General features: G+C 36.9%; 4 protein-coding genes across 9 annotated transcripts; 1 reads left to right on the top strand and 3 right to left on the bottom strand.

Moving 5' to 3' along the window:
- Positions 1–1,839: 1,839 nt before the first annotated feature.
- On the bottom strand, positions 1,840–6,089 carry LOC113731582 (soluble inorganic pyrophosphatase 6, chloroplastic). The gene is made up of 6 exons (XM_027256937.2): positions 5,535–6,089; positions 4,585–4,745; positions 3,858–3,958; positions 3,535–3,716; positions 2,341–2,439; positions 1,840–2,232 (listed from the first exon to the last, which is right to left on the bottom strand). The coding sequence occupies exons 1-6, from the start codon at positions 5,784–5,786 to the stop codon at positions 2,140–2,142; spliced, it is 888 nt and encodes a 295-aa protein (XP_027112738.1). The 5' UTR covers positions 5,787–6,089; the 3' UTR covers positions 1,840–2,139.
- A 925-nt stretch (positions 6,090–7,014) lies between these two features.
- Positions 7,015–11,790, bottom strand: LOC113731581 (soluble inorganic pyrophosphatase 6, chloroplastic). Of its 6 annotated transcripts, none has more exons than XR_011840351.1 (6): positions 11,200–11,789; positions 9,597–10,662; positions 9,273–9,454; positions 8,536–8,634; positions 7,992–8,083; positions 7,015–7,349 (listed from the first exon to the last, which is right to left on the bottom strand). XR_011840351.1 is itself a non-coding variant. In XM_027256932.2 (6 exons), the coding sequence occupies exons 3-6, from the start codon at positions 9,688–9,690 to the stop codon at positions 7,257–7,259; spliced, it is 468 nt and encodes a 155-aa protein (XP_027112733.1). In that variant the 5' UTR covers positions 9,691–9,726; positions 10,217–10,662; positions 11,200–11,787; the 3' UTR covers positions 7,015–7,256. The 6 variants fall into 6 exon arrangements, 4 of the variants coding, with proteins under 4 accessions (XP_027112733.1, XP_027112734.1, XP_027112735.1 ...); XM_027256932.2 differs by lacking the exon at positions 7,992–8,083 and having other exon boundaries at positions 9,597–9,726; positions 10,217–10,662; positions 11,200–11,787; XM_027256933.2 differs by lacking the exon at positions 7,992–8,083 and having other exon boundaries at positions 9,597–9,726; positions 10,511–10,662; positions 11,200–11,787.
- LOC113728693 (soluble inorganic pyrophosphatase 6, chloroplastic-like) lies at positions 10,507–11,451 on the bottom strand. Its single transcript, XM_027253064.1, has 2 exons — positions 11,200–11,451; positions 10,507–10,662 (listed from the first exon to the last, which is right to left on the bottom strand). Exons 1-2 carry the CDS (start codon positions 11,449–11,451, stop codon positions 10,507–10,509), a joined length of 408 nt encoding a protein of 135 aa, XP_027108865.1.
- Positions 11,791–13,334: 1,544 nt separating the features above from the next.
- Positions 13,335–20,107, top strand: LOC113731579 (probable protein S-acyltransferase 23). Its single transcript, XM_027256927.2, has 13 exons — positions 13,335–13,809; positions 13,916–14,056; positions 14,347–14,459; positions 15,285–15,364; positions 15,924–16,087; positions 16,759–16,897; positions 16,983–17,082; positions 17,954–18,005; positions 18,131–18,208; positions 18,374–18,472; positions 19,051–19,129; positions 19,205–19,350; positions 19,763–20,107. Exons 1-13 carry the CDS (start codon positions 13,552–13,554, stop codon positions 19,949–19,951), a joined length of 1,638 nt encoding a protein of 545 aa, XP_027112728.1. The 5' UTR covers positions 13,335–13,551; the 3' UTR covers positions 19,952–20,107.
- The last annotated feature ends 161 nt before the right edge of the window (positions 20,108–20,268 follow it).

Below are 20,268 nucleotides of genomic sequence, written 5' to 3'. Positions count from 1 at the left end.
TTTTGACCATAGTAGTTAGATTAACGATGAAGTAAAATGTCAAGAAAATAATGTTAAGAATTAAATCGATTATATCACTATAATTTAAAGGAATAAAGTAATAATAACAGTGTAGTAATGCTATAGAATAAAAGGGTATTTTTGTCCAAAATTTCTTAACATGTTGAGTTGAATTACTTATGGGGTGAAGTGACTAAAAGATGACGTTAGGAAGTAAACTGATAGTAGTTATATAGTTTAAGGTGGTAAAGTGATAATAACCCTTTATTTTAGCATCAAAAACGCCCCAGGTTCTGTCGCGTATCCAAAACCACGGCTTCTTAATAATTACATGAAACCAAGATTCACTTACCTGAAATCATTTAGTACAATCGACTTATCAAGTCCCAAGCCCATGGAAATGAATCCATCCACAGGTAATTGGAAAAAGACGTATGGATGGATCCCACAACGTGGTCTAGTTCCGTTCCATTCCATCCAAGCGTGCAATCATATTGTGGCTTAGCATATATGCAGACACAGTAGAAAAAGCAAGCAAAAGAAAGGTTTAAAAGAATTCTCAAAAATTTGGAAGTGCAAGTAAATGCAGCAAGGCTGGTGGTATTGTAAACTGTAGAAGAGAAGATGGACTAATAAGATAGAAATTTTAGGCCAAAACCAGAGCAACCTAGCACACAGTTTTACTTCTGTTTACAATCTAAAGAATTTCAATTCAAGACTGCATCAATTAAGCATCTCACCAACCATATGACTCACTGCTATAAAAAGAAGTACTACTGCTAGACTGACTCCTATTCTGTACTTTTTTTGTTTTTGCAGCATTGTAAATTCTGATATCAGATGGCACCGACAGCAGCAATGCTCCTCCTGATCCGCCGAACACAAGCACCTACTACCGAGCTGCCTCCGCAACCGGCTGCAGAACAACCAGAAAATTTGCCTCTTTCTCGAGTACAGGTATCTGTGCGAAGATGGCTTCAAGAGGGGAAATGGTATTCCATATTTCAACGCAGATCACAAGCACTGAACAAATCCCATGAAGGAGACGAGGCTTTTGACAAGAGGGTTCCGGAACTTGTTGAACTTTGCAACTGTTAAAAGCTCTAAAGGCACCCAAATGGTAGTTGCTAGCTACTTAGGCATGGCTAACATTATTGTACCTAAATAAAACCCTGCAAAACTCACCGGAAACTGTAGCATATTAGGCCTAGCTTGCAGTTCTTGAAAGCCGAAAAAATCATATAGAAGTGGTGTAATGTAACGCGGGGTCCAAATATTTATTTTTGATCATGTATACATAAAAATTATCAATGATATTTTTGTATAAAATTATGAGATCTTGAAGTGGAACCTCTGTAATTTTCTTTCTGTCATTGGTTTTGTATTGACCAAAATTCACAATGGCGTCCTGAAGACAAAAATCGATAGAATATGGTCAGACGCACAAATGCGGTTTCCAAGCGTGCATGCGGTGGAACGCGTTCGTTTCCAGTTTCCCCACGTAATTTATTTCTTTGAAGTTCTTCCTGTCCTTTAGCTAATATATGCTGCGTGATTTGCTTCACCGAAAGCGATGGGTGGATTTCCAAATCGTACTCAAATGTTGCAGAGGATGAATGACGAACGCTTAAAAAGAGTGAAAAATGCTTAACAGCAGGAACAGTAGTGTCTTGCTATTTATTTATTTACTTAGAAACGAATGACATCTTTTTCAAACACAGGAACAAATGATATCTTGAATTTTGCTTGTCTGCATCTTCTTTTAATCGGAAGGGTGGGAACAATGAGAGGGCTTTCAGTGAATGAACAATCTAAAAAAAAATGAACAGTTCAAACCCAGAACCTAATTTATCTTCCGTTTTCAGTTTATTTGTGTATTCCACCGCATCTATCATTCATCTCATCTCTTGGCGCAAGGGAAAATCTACGACCAAGAACTTCACAAATAAGTTTCTTAACTACAAGAACACTAAAGTCAAGAAGTACATTTTAACTCCAACATAATTGCAGAAATTATTCATCTGAATCCGGAGATTAAGAAAATTCACTCTCATCTCAAATAAATTCCATCACTTGGGCTCCCGGAGATGCACAGCATATCCCCTTGAATGGCAGGCAGCTCAAACTTCCAAGTGCCATTTACACTAGTGAAAGCTCACCCGCAGAGATAGATCTCTTGACCAGTTTAGCCCAGGACTCGTTGGTTTCTGTTATGACCTTAAGCGCATATTCCTGTTATGACAAGTAAATAGCATGTTGGTATATGAGAAAAAAGGAAAAGAAGTACAAAAAAACATCAGATGCATATTAAATGGTTTTAAGGCTTAAATTGCACTATACCTTATCTGCTGGTTTATTCCCTAGACCAAACTTGTTAGCAGGTTTTCCATCAGGAATCTTGTAGTCCCTAAACCAGTCCCTGATTGCAGTAAGAGTGCCCTGCAAATTTACAGGCACAAAGAAATTTAGTCCTATCTTGTACTTGTTGAACTTCAGAAGAACAAGTGCTCCACTTCCAAACAATAGTTTGAAGGGTTACAACCATTAAAGAGCTAGTGAAGTGAGATATACATGACTTTTAACATCAGCTTCCAACTTTACTCTTAATTGAAACGCTTTTCACCAAATGTTTCTAAATCTGTTTTTACAATAAAAACATACAGGGACGTCAACGTTGAATTATTTAAACTACAGATCTTCCTAAAAATAGAGGAGATAACAAAAACACGCGGAATAGAAGGCTGAGTCCACTAGTAGACAACTAAGGCTTCTGATATCAGTTCTGGTCTCCATGAACCACAAGCGATTATCAATTTTCCATATAAACTATAAGCAGAAAATGAGGATGGAAGACAAATGGCATTCAATTTTCATCCTTCAGATATCTGCACCTGAGATTCCATACCACATAAAAAGATGCATATTCACGAAATCCTGGTAACAAAGTTTGACAGTGACTACTGAACGATTCAAGGAAAAAAGTTAAGAACCTAAAAATCCATATTCAACAAAAAAGAACAAATTGAAAAGTGTAGTACAAGAATTCCTCAATCATTGTTTCCTAGGATTCATCAGTTTCCACCATATGGAGTGATTCAGATATTGACCGAGATAAGAGAAGTAAATAGCAAAATTTGTGAGAAGGGGGACCAGTATTTTATATTGAGAAAGATTCTGTGGTTTTCACTTAATCACTCCTTTTCAGATTCTTATTCCCTTGACTTTCACAATTGCTTGAGCATCTACCTAGCACTTTCCTTAATTTCCCACTCTTCCTTGGGGCTAGTCAAATAATTATACATGCATTCAATAAATTTTTTCCTCCAGGTTTGCATTTAAGTAGTCAATGCATGTAGTGGACTCGTCAGATCATCAATTTAAAAAACCATTTAGAAACGACCATATGGATGATTATGTCACTTCTTCAGCTATGTTGCTACAATACATAAATTCCCAGTTCACATCATAAAAAGACTAAACATGCTTCAGAACAGCAGGAAAAGAAAATGTAGCATAAACGTAAACTTAGCATACCGGAAAATGCTTCTCAACATCATCAACATCATTAACAAGTGAAGCTCTTGGGTCATCTAAAGAAATTGCAACTATTTTCCAGTCAAGTTCACCCTCATCAATCATTGCCAGAGCAGCTAAAGGCTTAACTTTCAGAACCTGGCCAATTTTGGCACGGTTATCGCCAATCTCAACAACGTCAACTGCAGATAAAAGCACTGATTAGATAAGATTTAAAAGGCCAGCTACTTTGGAATAAATCTACAATGCTTCTATAGGAAGCCGAATGAGCAATTCAGTTAAATCAAGCTATCTTGGAATGTTGGTGCAGGTGGCAAGCATACTAGGATCATTATCTCCAAATGCCCCCTCAACTTCAGTATTCGCAAATGAAGGATCTTCCCATGTCTGGGGAAGCAACCCATAATTCCAGTTAATGTTGTACCTGAGAAGTTACAGAAAAATGGCACCTGAATAAAGGAAGAAAGGAAAAAAAATGTGAAGAAAGATCAGATGTCCTAAAGAGATAAAAGCTAGTGCAATAGGTAATACGCATATAACTGAAATATGTGCATAGAATTACAAACAGATGATAGTGTTCTTTTGCTAGATAAAAAGAATCCCAAAGCCAAACATCAGCCACTGAAGGAAATAATAATCACCCTGATAGGAGCTAAAACTTCCACGCTGAATGTCAATGGTTGATGATTTAGTCTACGTCTAAGGTGTGACTGGTTGAAAATCTGAACTTGCCATGTGAAGAATTCTAAAAGGAAATTCTTAGTCAGAGATATCTATCTTTTGAAATCTCTTGATTTATTCAAGGGAATGAGAAATAAGGGTACTTTAAGGTCCATGAACCATCAGAGAGAACCAGAGAACCAGCAAAGAAACTCAAAGGTGAGGCACTAACATAATTTGCACCGAGTACAAAATCAATTGAAATGTGTCCATTAACCAGTCTGTCACCAGTAAGTTTACATAGTGATTCCAAATTGGGCAGCCGCAGTGATCAGTCAAGCCTAAGACATGTAAATAAAAAGCATAAAAAGAATATGAATTTAGTCTTACGGATAATATCGAAGTTTTCCCTTCTTCGTATCTTGTTTTATAGGGGTAAAATGTTCATCAGTTGCAACCTCCATCTTTGCACTTGATTCTTTCGGAATTTCAACAATAAAATTGAACACGCCATCACCCAAATGCAATGGAATATCATGCCAAGGAGAAATCTGCACATAAAATTGATACAGAATGTCTCATGAAAATTTACGAGAGAACCCATTACTTATTAACTACACATTGCCAACTACTTTGCTTAAGAAGCAATATAATCAACGGACTATAATTCTAAATCTGGTCCGAGGAGGAATGGCCCCTCAATATTCTAAACATTTGCTTGTATAAAACCCTGAATTTATTCGACTAAAACTACAAAAAATATTAGCAAACAAGATATCAAAAGGCTCACATGGTAACCAGAAACCAGGCAAATGAAGTGCTTATACTGTCAAAATTACGAACTTGACTATAAGTTTTAAAATCTCCCAAATAATTCAAAAGTATAATAACAAAAGCAGAAGTTGGGTAGCTTTCCCCTTTCCTAACTTTAACACGCTAGACGCTTAAACATGGGATTTCAGAAACTCGAACTTAAGAATGTCAATAAGAATTTTTCAGACATTCGCTACAAAGCCAACAGTATCAAGACAACTCCAACAGTCTAATGAAGTACAAAGAGCATATGGTTATTCTATTAAGCGATTGAGAATATCAAACAAGAAATCTGAAAAAAAACAAAAACAACATTCTCAAAATCAAATAACCCTTCTTCGATCACAAGCCATAAAAGCACGCATCTTTAAACAGATTCCAGCACAAAAAAGGAAACAAATAAACATCATTTTCAGAACTAACTAAACCCTTCAATCCCAGGTCATAAAGCAAGCATCTTTGAACAAATTTCGGCATAAACCAGCCAAAAAACCAAAAGAAAATAAAACCCACAAAAAAAAAAACACCTTCTTGCCAGAACCGTCATGGAAAAAGACTCTGTAGTCAAGAGTTTCAGGCTGGCCCTCTTCTTTAATCTGAACTTGGGGATTATAGATAGCACTGCAGGTAAAAAGTCTCCTCTTTTGTAAAACAAGTCCACTCTTGTTGCTGTAGTTGAAACATAAGCTGAGGCTGTTGGGGCCTCGCAATGGGGCTTTTCTCAATAATGAAGTGGTGATATTGTTGCTTGCTGACACTATCGCTCTAGTGGCCGCCATTGCTGCTGCTGCTTCTGATTGTTGACTGCTGATAATCGACGAACAAAGAAGCAGGGCTTACTCCTGTTTACTGCTCTAGTTAATTGTTGACCACAGACCCAAACGCTAAGGCCTGATTGGTTGACTGTTGCACAAAAGGCTCTAAGGCATACAAACTTATTGACACATCCAACAAGTATCTTTTTATTTCATATATATTCTATCGTTATAATAAGTTTTTCTATAAAATCTCTAAAAATTTGGTCTTCTTTCTCGCAGGCTTATAGTGACTTAAAAATACAATTAAAAGCAGAGGAATAAAGCACTAAGACTCTAAGAGCATCCATCTGTTCCTACCAATTACAGCATTTATTTAACCAGGTCCGTGGCTCGTGGGTAGCGTGCCAAGTTGCCACAAGCCAAATTGATGTCTTTGTCAACCTATTTATGCCAAAAGAATAAGGGAAGCCAAAAAATTACACCCAAACTTTTTTTTTTGGTTACATTACCGATAAGTGATATTGTTAGAAATTTAGGAGAGGTCAATGAATCAAAAATAAAAACCTCACGAAAAGTTTTTGAAACTATTTCAAAAGATTAAGAAAAGATAGTAGCGATTTTTCAATATTTGATCCATATTTTTAAGCTTGGATTAGATTAGTCGGTTCGATCGGTTGAACCAAAATCGGCTAGACTTTCGGTCCGAATTCATTCAAAAAATCGCTTTGAATAAAAATCAATTAAAACCAGGTTTGATCGAGAATCGAAAATAACCGCAAGAACCGGAAACTTGTGTTTGGATTGTAAGTTATTTGAGATATTTTTACTGTAGCACTTTTTGTGATGTGATGTATGTGAGATAAAAAGGTAATTGGGAAGATAAAAAGGTATATTGGAAATTGTAATGGTGATGTAAGCAAATATATTTGGGCAAATAACTTACCATCCAAACACACTATAATCGAATCAGCAGGGGATAATCGACTAGTAGCAAGGTTTTCAACTTTTATTTTATGACTTTGCTTTCAAATGATTAAGAAAAGATACTTATTGAGTTATGATCACTTATTGTAAGTATTATGTTTTCTTCTGCTCAGGTTAAACAATGACTGGGCTCTCTGGGAGGGACGATGTCATCTTCTTCAGAGCTCAAAAGTAGCAGCCGTCGACCTTCCTAAAGGCTCTCCACGGAAAAAGCGTCGTAGAAAATGTTGACAAACGGCGCGGCCATCCTGGTTGATGCAGGTGGTGGAGGTAACTTTTGTTTCATATATATATATGCCTTCGCCATGTGATTCAACAAATGATTTGAGAGCCCTTGTGTGCAATCAATCATATTTGCTAAAACACCAGGTTTTGTCATGACTGACAAGCTTATTATCATCATCAACATTTGTTACAGAAAAAGAATCCAGTGGGAGATTTCAGGTCATTTCTGTTTTTGCCAAGGATACGAGACACAAAAATAGCTCAAACACTCCATCATTACGCTTATGCAAGTGAGAGCTCACCCGCAGGGATAGACCTTGTGACAAGTTTAGTCCAAGCTTCATTGGTTTCCCTGATAACCTTGACAGCATAATCCTGTCCAAAAATGATTAGATTCTTCAAAACCACTAGGAGGACATAATATTTAAGAGCTAAAGTAGAGAAAGAAACAAAGACGTATGCAAACAATAAACAGCATCAAATGTCTGCATGAAAATTGATTACTTCTCCTGTCTTCCACTTCCTCCGTCCCCCCAATTTCTGTTTTCTTTGCTCTCGTAGCCTTTTCATTCATCACAAAAGACTTCAATAGGTGGATGTGCTTCTTTCCTCTCATCAGTCATCTCATCTCCATTGGAGGATAGGATAACGGGGAGGTCAAAAGCCAAAAGGAGGTGCAAGAGGGAAGTCAAGGGAAAGGGTAGACTGATACACAATCAAGTAGTTAGCCACCCCGATGGCCATCCAATTAGCAGTTATCCCCATTATGCTCATATGAATTTAGAAACGAAAACATATTTGAGAGCAAAAGTACAACCAGGGAACCCCCACCCCCGGGGGGGCTAAGTACCACCTTCCTCTGACCTCGAAAAAAAGAATGTGTGCGGGTTATAATCTCTCTTCCAAGTAACTTATCTTTTGTTTCAAGAAAATAAGTATAAGAAGAGAAATTGCCAATAAAGTATTCACAACAGCAAAAGAGTGCAAATTCCGCCCCAAAATGTTAAGAGAAATTACCCTCGACATAGCATTGTGTGGCTGTTCTAACCCTCCCTCCTTGTCTCAAACCTACAGTAAGACACTCCCTTCCTTTACCCCTTCTGCCTAACCTACATTCAGTAGACAATGACATGGTAAGGGAATTTTTTCTCCCTCTCTGTTAGCAGGCATTTTCAACAAAGGGCTGCCACTAAATGGACTTTTAGAAACAAATTATAAGTTGGAATGGAAGTTTGCAGGTTGTACCATAATATGTTGCTTGAGATTACTGACAAACTCTAATAGATTACTAGAGTTTGGTGATCCATATATAAATGATTGATACCCTGAGTTTTAGCACTCTATGAACTCGGGCAGTTGAGACATTGATGCAGAGCAAAAACAAAAAGCCATAGAGCATTTATGATAAGGGTATATTAAGCAAAATATAGGTTGTATGACTGATTCACAAGAAATCAAACCTTTTATGAAAGGACATTTCCCGAATCAGGAAAATGGAATATCTTTTAACTCATCCATTCAGTAAAAGACAAATCTGGATCTTGCATAATTGACCGTGTACCTTGTTAGCTGGCTTGTTTCCTAGACCAAACTTGTTGCCAGGTATTCCATCATAGATCTTATAGTCTCTAAAAAACTCGCTGATCGCAGTTAGAGTGGCCTGAAGAAAATGTATGCTTAGTCTTGGACCAGAGAAATGTATTATCACGAAATAGATCAATAAATTTGCAAAAGATTATAAAGAAGGTTATTCCAGGAGGTAGCCAGCCAATCAGTCTTGTCGGTAAGAGACATCTTTACCAAATATGAACTTCTCTTTAGCAGATTAATTCTTTGCCTGTTGCTTTTGTCTTCAATAGATCACATATTTATATACTTTATCATGGATTGTCGAGCTAATGTGATCATTCATCCAATTATAAATTCTTAACCTAATTAATCATGCTTTCTTTTGCATGCTTACAGATGTCTAGAAGAACAATGTGAAGCCCAGGTTGAAGTATCTCATACTCAAAAGCGATTCATGGCCAGATTATTAGGTAGCCCTGATTAGATTACCAAATCACCACTTTTTCAAACACCCAGAAACTAGGCCTCCAAAATGACATTCATGCTGCTAAATTGAAAAGAAACTTTATACTGAGATGCGGTGGGAGTCCTACATCTTTTAATACCATTATGAGAAATTGTCCTGACAGAGTAAGCCAAAAAACAGAACATTATTATCTGCAGATGAATGGAATACAGAAAAAAGAAGCTGTAAAGCAAAAATGTGAGCTTCATTGAACCTAAACATACCGGAAAATATTTTTCAATGTCATGAACATCATCAACGAGAGAACATCTTGGATCATCCAGGGAAACAGCTATTATTTTCCAATCAAGTTGACCCTCATCAATCAGTGCAAGAGTAGCTAGTGGCTTGACTCTCAAAACCTCACCAACCTTGGCAGAGGTGCTCCCAATCTCAACAACATCAACTGCATATTTAAGGGACTCTCAGATGTATGAAATAAATATGCTTTCTATAAAACTGTTATTCCTTTTGGTTAGAGCAGTAGAAAAAGACACATTATTTCAGTAGAAACGTTGATCACAAGATAAGAATAGATAGATGTTTACCAGGATCATTATCTCCAAATGCGCCCTCAACTTCTGGATTTGCAGATGAAGGATCTTCCCAAGTTTGAGGAAGCAATCCATAATTCCACTTCATAGTGCATCTAAGACAATTATATGATGGTAACTAATGCTGAAAAAGAAACAAGAAGAAGATACATTTTGCAATGAATTACACAATGTTCCCACAAAAACTTTTAACCAAAACATAAAACGTTCACCTAAAGGCCCGATAAACAATCTTGTCTATGTTCAGGCCTTCTCATCTCCTATTATGACACTTGGTATTATTACATATGCATTTTGTAAAAATACTCGGGAAATTACAAAATTTTTAATTTAGATTCCTTTATAAGTGCCAAAATCCAACTATCATTGACATAGATAAGTAAAGTATGATAGCTGCAATTTCCAACCACACCATGCTTATATTCCTTTGTGTAAACTAAAGTTCATAGTCAACTGCTTAATGCTTGCCAGCCTTAATGACACGATTGCCTATAAAATATGGTTGAATTCACTTATCTGACTAGCTGGTTTCACCAGTGAGAAAGTAGCTATCCCAGAAGACGGAGAAAACTAGCAGCCGAATGGTGAAGTTGTAGAAAATAAGTTGGACATACCTTAGAGGCAAAAATGCTATAATCATCTCCTTGATTGAAAGCTCAAGTTAGTAATCCCTGTAGCCTAACTGTATCATTTTCATCACATTCATTAAGCATCTCTTGAGGAAGACAAATTTGTTAAGAATTACTGTTAGCATGAAGCTGGCAAACAGATATTTATATGCTATGTTAATATGACTTAACATACAAAAACCAAAAGATATGCAAATTTTAGAAACTTCCTAGCATGCCTAATGGAGAGAATACACTTAGCATGAAGACAACAGTTAAAAGCATCCTTGCACGCATTACCAAATTCTACCCCTTATTTTATCTTGTTTGAGAGGGGTGTATAGTTCATCGGTGGCAAGCTCCATTCTCAAGTTTGAATCTTTAGAAATTTCAGCAACAAAATTGAACACGCCGTTGCCAACGTGTAGGGGTATATCGTGCCAAGGCGAAATCTGCACATTTAATGAACACTGTTTAAAAAAAGAAAAAGAAAAAGCGGGAATCAGACGAGAAGATGGACAGTATGAGACAGAAGTCACAAGTTCATCTTCTATGTAGCTACACCATTCACACAAATGTAATATAAGATTTTAATTGTTTTTGAGGTGTTAGAGACAATACGGAGTACATTAATTTATTCCACACTTTCTTAGCCAATCACCAACATCGAATTCGAGCATTTCCTGGACCGAATATAGCTCAGTATTTAAAGGGTCTTTGTTTTGTTTTAAAACAAAGAGCAGATTCTAAGCAGCAGGATTCCTCACCCCTTTTAACACGTTTCCAAAACTGAGCAAAGTTCATCTAATGAAATAATTGAAACTGAAACGTTGACAGAAGAACCCAATTTATCCATTCTATCACTTCACTGAGTCAGTTATCTCTTTAGTTCAGTGAGTCGGTTTAACATTTTCTGACACAATATCGTCAGATCACGGTCAAATAACATATGAAGAATTTGATTTTTTCCCCTATTATTTTTCGTATACCTTTTTGCCAGTATTATCAAGCAAGAAGACTCTGTAATCATGGCTATCAACCTGGCCTTCTTCTTGGATCTGGTAACCAGGGTGGTTAAAATTACGGCGAATGGCGTGCCCCTGCTGCTCAAGTCGCTTGGTGTTTTCGCTGATGAAGCGGAGGCTGATAGTACTCGATCGCCTGAAAAATGGGCTCTTCGTTAATGGCCAAGTGGAGCCGATCCCTGGTATCAATGACACCATAACTCCGGCAGCTACCATTCCTAACAATTTAATATTGCATTAGCTCGCTGTTGCTTGTATAAAATTTTTCATTTTCCTCTTGGTTGCTTAAAATTTGCTTGCTTGCTAATGAAATTTCCTAACATTAGAATCATGTGGTGACGAGATGATTGTGATGTTTGATTTGTCGCTATAGCTAGTTTGGGAGCTGTGATTTGACGAGAAAAGAAAAGAAGGTGACAAGAAGGGCGTCTTTCTAACGTTTGGCAGTATTTGAGCGGCAGAAAAAGAGCGGAAAGCATATGATTTGAAGGGATGAACTCCTACTACTTTGCTTGTCAAAGTTTTCTGCCCAGGCAAGTAAAGGAGAAGCTGAGATTGTCGAATAAAATTTTTTTAAATACAATTTTGTACGTGTATTGAACAAATTTTTATTAATATATATGTATCCGAAGTCATCCATTTTTTTACCTTAACTTCCAGACAACAACGTTAAAATCTCCTCCTTTTTTTTTTCTTTCATAACTTAACATTTCCCATATTTTCTTTTCTAACCTAAACTCCCAAATTGGCTTACAATGATAATTGCAACTGCCATATACTTATCGGAAGAGTTCTCAACAGTTCACCTCACTTCCCTCTCGTTCCTCTGTGTTGGTTTAATTTCGATACATTTTGCAAGGTGATGTAAGTTGTTATGGTAATTTTTTTGTGTATAGTTATAGATAGCTTAACATTCAGCGGTGTCAGAATGGTTTGGACGGATTATAATTGGGTGATGGTATAATTGAATTGATCCATTTATACTAAATAGGCATAAATGTGCATGAGTTTATGACCTGTTTGAAATTCTTTTTTTTTAATTCTTTCCCATGACATTTTATTGTGATTAGATCAATAAAATATTCAAATATATCCCCTTAATACTCGCCAAATATTGATTTTGAACATGTAATTACTTTAAATGGGTGAAATGAGTTAACCCATTATCTACTGATTAAATGAATCTACCTGAGTTACTCATGTAAAGTTAAAATTCATTCAAATTGTATTGTATTCTCAGATCCACTTATTAATGAGCGGGTTTGGACGAATCAATATAAATAGGTTGTGATTGACACTTTCATATCAAATCATCGGAGATAATGCTAAGCTCCAATTATAGCCTGTACCTCTCAAGTTGTAGTATTGTCTCTAATTTTGTACGATACGTATAATTATAATTAACATGTCCCCATTTTAGTATAAAAGCAAATTTCTCGGCTCATTCAATTAAATTAGTAGCATGAAAATTATAACTACACTAAGGTTATTTGAATTTCTATCAAAAGTCATAAAAATTACAAAATTCAACTAAAGAGACCCTTGATCCGGACGGACTACTACTTGAAATTTTGGGGCAAGTATAGTGTAAAATATATCGAAGAATAAAGAAATAACTACGTCACATTTGAGAGGTGAGAAATGTCAAGGGAAAAAAAAAAAGAACGACTCTAACTTGTCAGGAGTTAATAGTCTGCTAGTTTTGTACCTTTTGATTTGTATTATGTCATGCAAATAGTCAATTTGTCATTTTGTCAGCATTAGGGCTTTTGTCAGCGACTCAGCATGAAAGCATCGATCACCTACCATGCCTAGTATAACACAAACTTTTTGGGCGTGTTGCATGACACATTTGGTGCTTCCATGTAATAATATACTCTTAAATTCCAAATAAAAATATTGAGAGTGGAATTATTGTGCAGATATTTACACTAGAAGGTAATTGGACCAGAATAATTGCAAATATATTCGGTAAACTAGAACTGATTGTGTTGAATGGGCACTTAATATGGAATACAAAACTTAAATGGGAAGCAGATGAATATCCAAAGATTATGTCGCCGGTTGCGCAAATACCTTTTTATGGAGTCCCTGATTGGAAATTTAGAGCCGTGCGAGTCAAAGTCTGAAGTCTGGACTTCTCTGGTAAGTAATCTTGCCAAAGCTAAAAGCTGGCGGAAAGCGCTTAAGCACCTGATAATTGAAACGGTAAATCCCGCCCATCGAATCATTATATATAAACCCTAAGCCCTAAACCCCCGAAATTAATTATTTCTATCAAGAGAAGCTCTAATAGTAGTAAGCTACTGGCATGTTATGATTGATCTGAAAATGGCGTCATCCGAGATCGAAATCGTATCCGACTCCAACGATCAGAAGAACGCTTGCCAAAACCCTACCCAGGTTGCCATTGTTGACATTTTCTCCGCTTCCGCCTACGGCGACTTCGACAAACTTCGAAATTTCGTCGAAAACGACGGCGTTTCTGTCTCCCAACCCGACGGCAACGGCTACTACGCTCTCCAGTGGGCCGCTCTGAATAATTTCCCTGATGTAGCACAATATATCATCCAGGTAATTGTTCTTTAGGAATTAATTAGTGTTCGAAGATTCTTTTTTTTTTTTTATTATTATTGGCTCAATTTTGCTCCAAGATCGAATTATTTGGATCATCTTGAAGCGCGGTGGTGATGTTAATGCTTCGGACAATTCTGGACAAACGGCGTTGCATTGGGCGGCTGTCAGGGGATCAATTGCAGCTGCCGATGTTCTGTTGCAGAACGGGGCGCGAGTCGAGGCTGTTGATGTTAATGGTTATCGGGTAATGTTTTGCTGGCTTGTTGAATATTCTTATGATGTAGTAATTACCGCTGAAACTTACTTTCAGTAGTGTCATTGTTCATTATTCTATGTAAGATGCAATTCAAGCGATGGAGTGATCGGAACGTAAAAACACATTCTTTTTGAAGTTTTTAATTTTTCTTGGGGAGAAAATTTAAGTATGAACTCGGCAGAACTTTGTGCACCCAAAACTAAAGGTTGCTTTTGATTTAATTCAGATAACTAATACCTTGGCAGTTAATTTCAAAGTAGTAACTACTGACATTGCAGGCAGTTCATGTAGCAGCTCAATATGGACAAACAGCATTCTTAAATCACATTGTTGCAAAGTATTATGCTGAATTTGATGTGCCTGATAATGATGGAAGAAGTCCCCTACATTGGTATGTTATATTTGTTTGCTGCATCTGTATCTTCTTCTTCCCCTTTTTTTTCCCTCTTCCTTTTTTCTTCTTTTTTGCTTTGGGCAAAATCCCTCCAGCATACCACTTGTTAAAAAATTTTCAGTACCTAGATGGGGCATCTAAATGAAATTGGGTAAAGGAATTGAGTGGAAAAGTTGGAAGACAAGAGGAACAATGAGATTTAGATGGAAAGTCAAAATTGAAATTGTGTGCTGTTGCATTCTCTTGCTTTTTTTGTCACATTGAGGGGTAAAATGAGTCTAGATAGAGAAATCTGGTCCCATTCTTATTCTATTAACAGGTCTATTTCTAATTTTCATTTTTTGTTCTAGAAATACCGATCTAGTCATCTATTATTGTCAAATAAGAGCAAAGGGGTGATCCGAATCTTGTAATATCTGGAGTTTCCTGGATTAGCGGTTTTAATGACAGATGTCGTTTTTGTCTGCTAAATGCTTCTGTCTGCCATACTAGCTAATATGGTAAATGAAAGTACAACTTAAATGTATTCTGAAGTGCTTACTTAATGATTATGTGCAACTCTGCTTATCCATAGAGGCGTATTGTTCTGTTAGCTGAAGATATTGATCAGGAGTTTTCTTTTACTTGACCATCATATTGTGGGTGATGCTGTGATTCAATTACAGTTGTTGGATTAGTTACTCTTTTGCTTGGCCTTTTTTTTTTCTCGGTTAGTTTAGGTATTATTATCATTATTTCAATAGTGACATACGATGCCAGTTTCCTGAACTTGAGTTTCTCTTCTGCTAATGGGCCTATGCCTGCTTAAATGGTCTCTTTCAGGGCTGCTTACAAGGGATATTCTGATACAATCAGATTATTGCTATTTAGAGATGCATACCAAGGGAGGCAGGATAAAGGAGGTACGTTGATATTGTATTGTGGCACTTTTGCTTGTTCTGTTTATCCTTGGAGTCTTTGTTGCTCAGCTCGTTGTTAAACCCGAAAGCAGACAGGTTGACATGACAAGACTCAGGCATGTGAGTGCACATTACATATTCCATTTGGTAAATGCCTGATGGGTTCTTTGAATCCACAACTAGTCTGCCAGAGGCTGTTCATCCTTCATGAGGAGGAGGAGGAGTGAAGAAGAATTGTTAGTAGGACTGATGCAACAAGGGGTGGGGGAAGAAGGGGGAGAGGGAGGGTAGAGAGAGGGTAGAGAGAGGTTCTTTATGTGAGTGGGACTCAAGGGCTTTTGTTGAATTCCTCAAGGATATTTGATCATGCAAATTCACTTAGGGTGGTGAATATCCATTTTGACTTAAACATGGATGTCACTCGGATACTTTTGTATTAGCCAAAGAACTAAAGGCAACTGTGGGTGACACAATGCTTTATACATTAATTGACTGGACACTTATTTCTGTAATCTCATTTGATAACTCGTTCTGGCCAAATTGATCTGTCATTGAAATGTAGGCTGTACCCCTCTGCATTGGGCTGCATTAAGAGGATATGCAGAAGCATGTACTATTCTCCTACACACAGGCACTAAGGAGGAACTACTAGTGAAGGATAAAGCTGGGTTTACGCCTGTACAGCTTGCATTTGACAAAGGTCATCGACATATTGGTCTTTCCCTCGTAGGTAACTTTGCATTGGTATAACTTCTAGTTGTATATAAGATTAGTAGCTGTTACCCCCAAAACTGTCTGTTTCTGGCCTTTCAAGTTGCTGAAGTGTTTTACTCAAATCTGATGGTGGCTCAACGTGCAAAGTTTTCCATACTCCACCTACTGTAGTTCTTGGCTCATGATACACATTTAAATATTTAACAATTTTAAAAGATGGGAGAATGAGAATACACTAAAATCCATATTTCTTTTGATAAACTTTAGGAGTATTGACAGCTATGCTGGTGATGCTTCTCTTGTATGCAGGGCAGTAGTGCTGTAATGTTTGAATTCAACTATATTTGGTTCTTGGTTTTTTTTTTTTTAATTTTTTTGGTTCTTTAGCTAAGGGGCTATTATATAAATTGTGAGATGGTAAAAGTTATGCATCCTAAAGTTAAGAATTTTAGAAGTAACAAAGTAAACAAAGTGACAAAAAATCCTAATCTAATTAGGAGAGTTAGTATGTGTCACATATAACTGAAATAGCGCATTCTTCTGCTTGTCAAGTAGAGATTTTTCTTTGACTTTCCTGTCATGTGAGTTGAAACAATTTATCTATTCTGCTCGAGTATCAAAATAGGACAGTTTTACCTTTAGGAAGGCTGATTTTGATACGATCTGATTTGTTTTTGTTGCAGTCTAATGTTCTGCATGCACACAGTAAGGGCTGGCAGAACAAAATTTTCCCTTGGAAGAACGGAAATATTGGTTATGCTCCAATTCTGTTCTCTCTTGTAGTTTTCAACATCATTCTCTTCATGAATTCAGTCATTTTTGGTAATTAAATCTATAAATTTTAGACTATTCCATATATCAAGTTAGAATTGCTTCCTTGCTAATCTTTTCAAAACACTTGTGCTAGCTTCAAATATGACAAAAGTAACTGCTGTAGTTGGACTTTGGGGATGGACTGGTGTTTCTCTGGGAGTGGCAGCACTGGTAATGTTTGTCCGCTGTAGCAGGTATGTATCTTTTCATCCTATACAGAATATTGTGCTATGATTTCTTTTGATCTGAATGCCATTTTGTGTGTGAACTGCATTCTTTTGCATCTATCTTTTCATTACTTGTGTATGCATTTGATTAGTCTAGCAGTTAACTTCCAGCTGATAAGTGTCATCAACTGTGATAGACTGCTTACAGAAACAAGTTATGGGTGGAAAATGTGAATTAGCAGGTTTCTCGTATTGCTGAATCTGGAAACGCAGCTGAATGTGAATCATTTAGTTATAGAATAGAGTTTGTTTACTTTTGCAGACATGATTGCTTTTCTATTTAAAATTATCATAATTTAGATTTCTATACAAATATACTTAAATATTGTCAAAGTATGAACAGAAAACTCAATTTGGTGAGCAAGAAATCATATTGTCCCCAAAATTTGCTTTTGTACTAAAGCATCAAAAGGTAGTTTTTAAGTAAATAAGCTAAAGCATGGCCTAGTTTAGATCTGTCAAATTTGATGAAGTTATTGAAGTTCAATTCCAGGACTCGGAAAGATTCGCCATGATCTTTTAGAGCACTGTTTGTGACTGGGGCCTAGTAGCTTTGTCATGATTTTATTTTGAAAAAGTGATAGTGGTTGGCTTGGAACTAGTATTTTGTGTCATCACCAGCAGTTGCTTATTTTATGTGTTTGAAGTTCCCATTTCAGCTTTAATTTTTCAGAAACAATTGATCATTTTGTCTGGGCTTCTTGTTTGTTCTGTTTATTGTAAATGTCAAACATGGTACCGCTAGTTGCATCGGTCCTCATTTTATGATACTTAGCACATAATCCTCTGCATAATTTTTTTTCATGTTGTCTGATGGCGCTTTCTGATTCAATTGCAGCAAAGATCCAGGTTATATAAAGACTGGGATGGATAGTCATTTTGACTCAGAGGTACTTGAGCTCTTCTGTGTTTCTCTGCCTATCACCTTCTTGCATCTTCTTTTTCTGCAAATTTTAGATTTTGGTATGGCCGTCTTCATCTTTTGATTCTTAATTAGGTTATTTAACTTTCGCAGGATCCTTTGTTGAACATTGATTTGAACAGTTCCTCAGTTTGGACTGGAAATTGGTCTCAGCTCTGCCCTACCTGCAAGGTTTTATAATTGAGTTATTCTGCTACCAATTTAATATGCTCTAGAAATATGTAAACTAACTTTTCTCTATGCTAATTAGTTAAATTTTGAAGCAGAGTATGTAAAATCCTTTGTATCTTACATTTAGTAATATGTGGGTCATCTCTCTTTTTGGTTTATGTATAGATAATAAGACCAGTTCGCTCAAAGCACTGTCCAACTTGCAAACACTGTGTGGAACAGTTTGACCATCACTGTCCCTGGATCTCAAATTGTGTGGGGAAGGTAGGTCTTAGTGTTATTTGCTGATTAAAGTAACTATATTGCAGTATATTTAGGTTTGTTCATAGTTTCATAAGAAATCTCGGTTATTCAATATTGGTTCAACTTGTTGGTTCCTGCTTGTTTCTTACTCTTATTAAGCCCCTGTGTTTCTCTATTTGTCCTGGGAGAATGAGCTTCTTTTGTGGCTTCGTGATAGAGATCTTAAGTTGGAGTCACTTTTTGACGTACTTCAATTCTTTTACACAGAATGAGATGTTTCACTGGTTGCCTGCCTTTGTAATATAGCCTTATGATGGGATTCTGCGACAGAAGTTATTAAATACAGTTTGGTCTTCTGCTACTATCTTTCTTATATATGATGCTGTTGATGCTGAAATGTACCGAATCCTGCTTTGCACTTGCAAACTCTCTCTGTTAATTCATGTGGCTTTGGTTTCATATATAGACTTTCTCTAACATATTATCTAAAAATTTGCTACTATTGGTGGCAATACTTGTAGGTTGTTTTACACTTTGCAGTTACATACTGAATAGTTATCCTTGGCTTCACTATTTCATTTCTTCTGATGTTTTTGTAGAGGAATAAACGTGACTTTTTCATTTTTCTCTGTTTGGGGATGATGACATCATTAATTGGTGCTGCTGTTGCTCTTCAAAGTAAGTTGGATAAGTCTTTGATAGCATTTATGTCTTCACTTACTCACGAATAACAATAATGTCTCGATATGGCAGGAATTTGGACATCAGTATTTGTGCTACAGGGAGAAACATGGATTCATCACGTTATTTTTGAACACCCTGGGGTTGTCGCATTTCTTATCATGGATGGATCTATTCTTCTTGCTGCTGCAACTCTATTGATAGTTCAAGTTTCACAGGTAATGGATCAACACCCTCCTATTCACCACCACATAAACACAACTGGGGAATAAAAGAACAGATAATGAAAGAGAGTTGGCAAGAAGAACCAAAATTTTCTTGTCTTATGCACTTCCTCCCCCTGTGGCCCCCAGAAAAAGAAAAGATTCAAGCTTGTATTGTTGGGGTGAATTGTGACGGAAAATTCAGGTTCAAGTCTTGTGGTCGAAAGTTGTTGCCTTGTTGCGGCAATGCTAGAAATTGAGTGCCTGGCCCCCTTCCCACTTTTGCCAAATTCGAAGACATAGCTTAGTTTGAACAAGGAAATTCCATTTTTTGTTTTGGGTTTTAACTTTTCACATAGTGAAAATGTTGTCTTGGATGCTCAGTCGTGTTTGGTACTGGTAACTGATCAAGTCTTCTGCCGCGCAGATCTCTAGGAATATTACCACAAATGAAATGGCAAATGCTATACGTTATGGATATCTTCGCGGGCCAGATGGCCGCTTTCGCAACCCGTATAACCACGGGTGCAGGAAGAACTGCTCAGACTTCGTCATACGTGGTTATACGGATGATAATGAGATTGCTTGGCCTCCTTTACAGCAGGTTGCGAGGTAGTGAAAGTCGAAGATGCTTGCTTGCTATTTGAATGGGAATCCATTGCTACATGCAAGTAAATTCTGACATTTGTCACGGATACAATGTAGATCAATTTGAAATAGGAAAGCAGAACTCAAAGATTGTTTACACTTTGTACAAAGCAAAATCTCAAAATTAATATTTGGGGTGGGGGGGGGGGGGGGGAATGTACATTATCTTATTGTGGAAGTGGTATCTTCTCTCCATGTACTTGATTGACAATCAGAGATTATAGTTCAAGTGAGAAATGGGTTCATTACTGCAAGAATTGTGTTCGAATTTTTGAGACAGATCGT

Source organism: Coffea arabica, chromosome 2e (genome assembly GCF_036785885.1).
Source record: "Coffea arabica cultivar ET-39 chromosome 2e, Coffea Arabica ET-39 HiFi, whole genome shotgun sequence".
NCBI classification, from domain to species: Eukaryota; Viridiplantae; Streptophyta; class Magnoliopsida; order Gentianales; family Rubiaceae; genus Coffea; species Coffea arabica.
This window is presented reverse-complemented; position numbering and strand designations above follow the sequence as displayed.